General features: G+C 33.1%; 1 protein-coding gene across 1 annotated transcript in view; it reads right to left on the bottom strand.

The window, feature by feature from the left end:
- Positions 1 to 1,313, bottom strand: part of LOC108745819 (discoidin domain-containing receptor 2-like) — a 79,232-nt gene continuing 77,919 nt past the window's right edge. The window contains exons 16-17 of the mRNA XM_018482192.1: positions 1,015 to 1,164; positions 1 to 567 (exon numbers count right to left, since the gene is read on the bottom strand). Of these exons, the coding sequence (XP_018337694.1) occupies positions 418 to 567; positions 1,015 to 1,164 (300 nt within the window). The 3' untranslated portion in view covers positions 1 to 417. The remainder of the gene's footprint in view (positions 568 to 1,014; positions 1,165 to 1,313) is intronic.

Genomic DNA, 1,313 nt, shown 5'->3' with positions numbered 1-1,313 from the left:
GATTATCTGAAGAAAACAAACTTAACACTTATACGTCAATTATACCTCTCTCCTTGTGCTCGTTTGGCATTCATTCCATTATCGCTATTACTTGTCCGGCTAACAGATTACGCGCAATAGAGTCCGCGGGAAATCATTTTCGATCACTGCTGAGCTTTGTACTCGGCGTGCGATTTTTCATTTGTCGAGTTTTCTGCGCAAGGAAGGAAACACAAGATCTAGTGCCTCCGATACATACGTATATCTAAAACTAACGATTGTACATTTCTGGAGAATCTGATTTCACGCAAGGCGTCATGCCCGGTGAGTATGATCTCATGTAATGCTTTGTCCTGCTCGGAATATTTCCGACGATGTCGTTCACATTCCGGGAGATTAGCTGTCGATTTCGTATCACAGTACAATAACCAAGGTTATTTATGCACCAGGTCGATAGTCCGCTATTATATTCTTCAGGAACGTATAGATATCCTTGAAGGTTGGTCGCGATGTTTCATCTCTTCTCCAACATGAGCACATCATCCGATAGACTTCCTCCGGACACATTGTTGGTTTCGGTAAAAGTACCTAAAATATAAGTATTCGAAGTGAAATAACAAATACACTGAGAAAAGATTTTGGTAATAGCTACCAAATAATATTACTATACGATAATATTTATTAAATTAATTAGGAAAGCAAAATAATTTCTGGCTATATTAATCAAACATTTAATTGGTATTATTTCACTAAACATTTAGTAGCTATTATTAAATTTTTTTTTTAGTGTAATAAGTAAAAAGTTTTATTCAATTTTTATTTGTGACTATTACAATATAAATTCCAATTGTATTAATATTTCGTACAATTATTTTTAATACACAATTAAATGTAATATATCCAAAATTTGATTGCTTAAGATTAAGTTAATTTGTAATGTGTTAAAATTCAATTTTCGAGCAAGATTTAATGATTAATCGATGAATTAGAGAGTGATTAATTGTAAAATGATTGCCGATTAGATAATTTACTTACTTGTAGCTCCGCTCCGTAATACATATGCTCAGCGTTCTGAATAACTTGATCATTTGACAGATGTTGAAAAGGTTTTTCTCTAGCCAGACTCATTACCTCCCACAATGTCACAGCAAATGACCATATGCTACTCGAACATGTATACCTATCCTGAAATTTAAATATTTAAGTATTGTTGCTGTTCACTCTTCATGCAAATTGATCTCACAAATTCTCAGCGAGAAATGACTGACGATTAAACGTCAATTTGACGTCTAATTGATGTTGAATCATAAAAAATTTGTTTTAATTTTTAGTTG

Source organism: Trachymyrmex septentrionalis, unplaced genomic scaffold (assembly GCF_001594115.1).
Source record: "Trachymyrmex septentrionalis isolate Tsep2-gDNA-1 unplaced genomic scaffold, Tsep1.0 scaffold15, whole genome shotgun sequence".
Taxonomy (NCBI): domain Eukaryota; kingdom Metazoa; phylum Arthropoda; class Insecta; order Hymenoptera; family Formicidae; genus Trachymyrmex; species Trachymyrmex septentrionalis.
The sequence above is the reverse complement of the archived record's forward strand: the minus strand, read 5'-3'. Positions and strand labels throughout refer to the sequence as shown.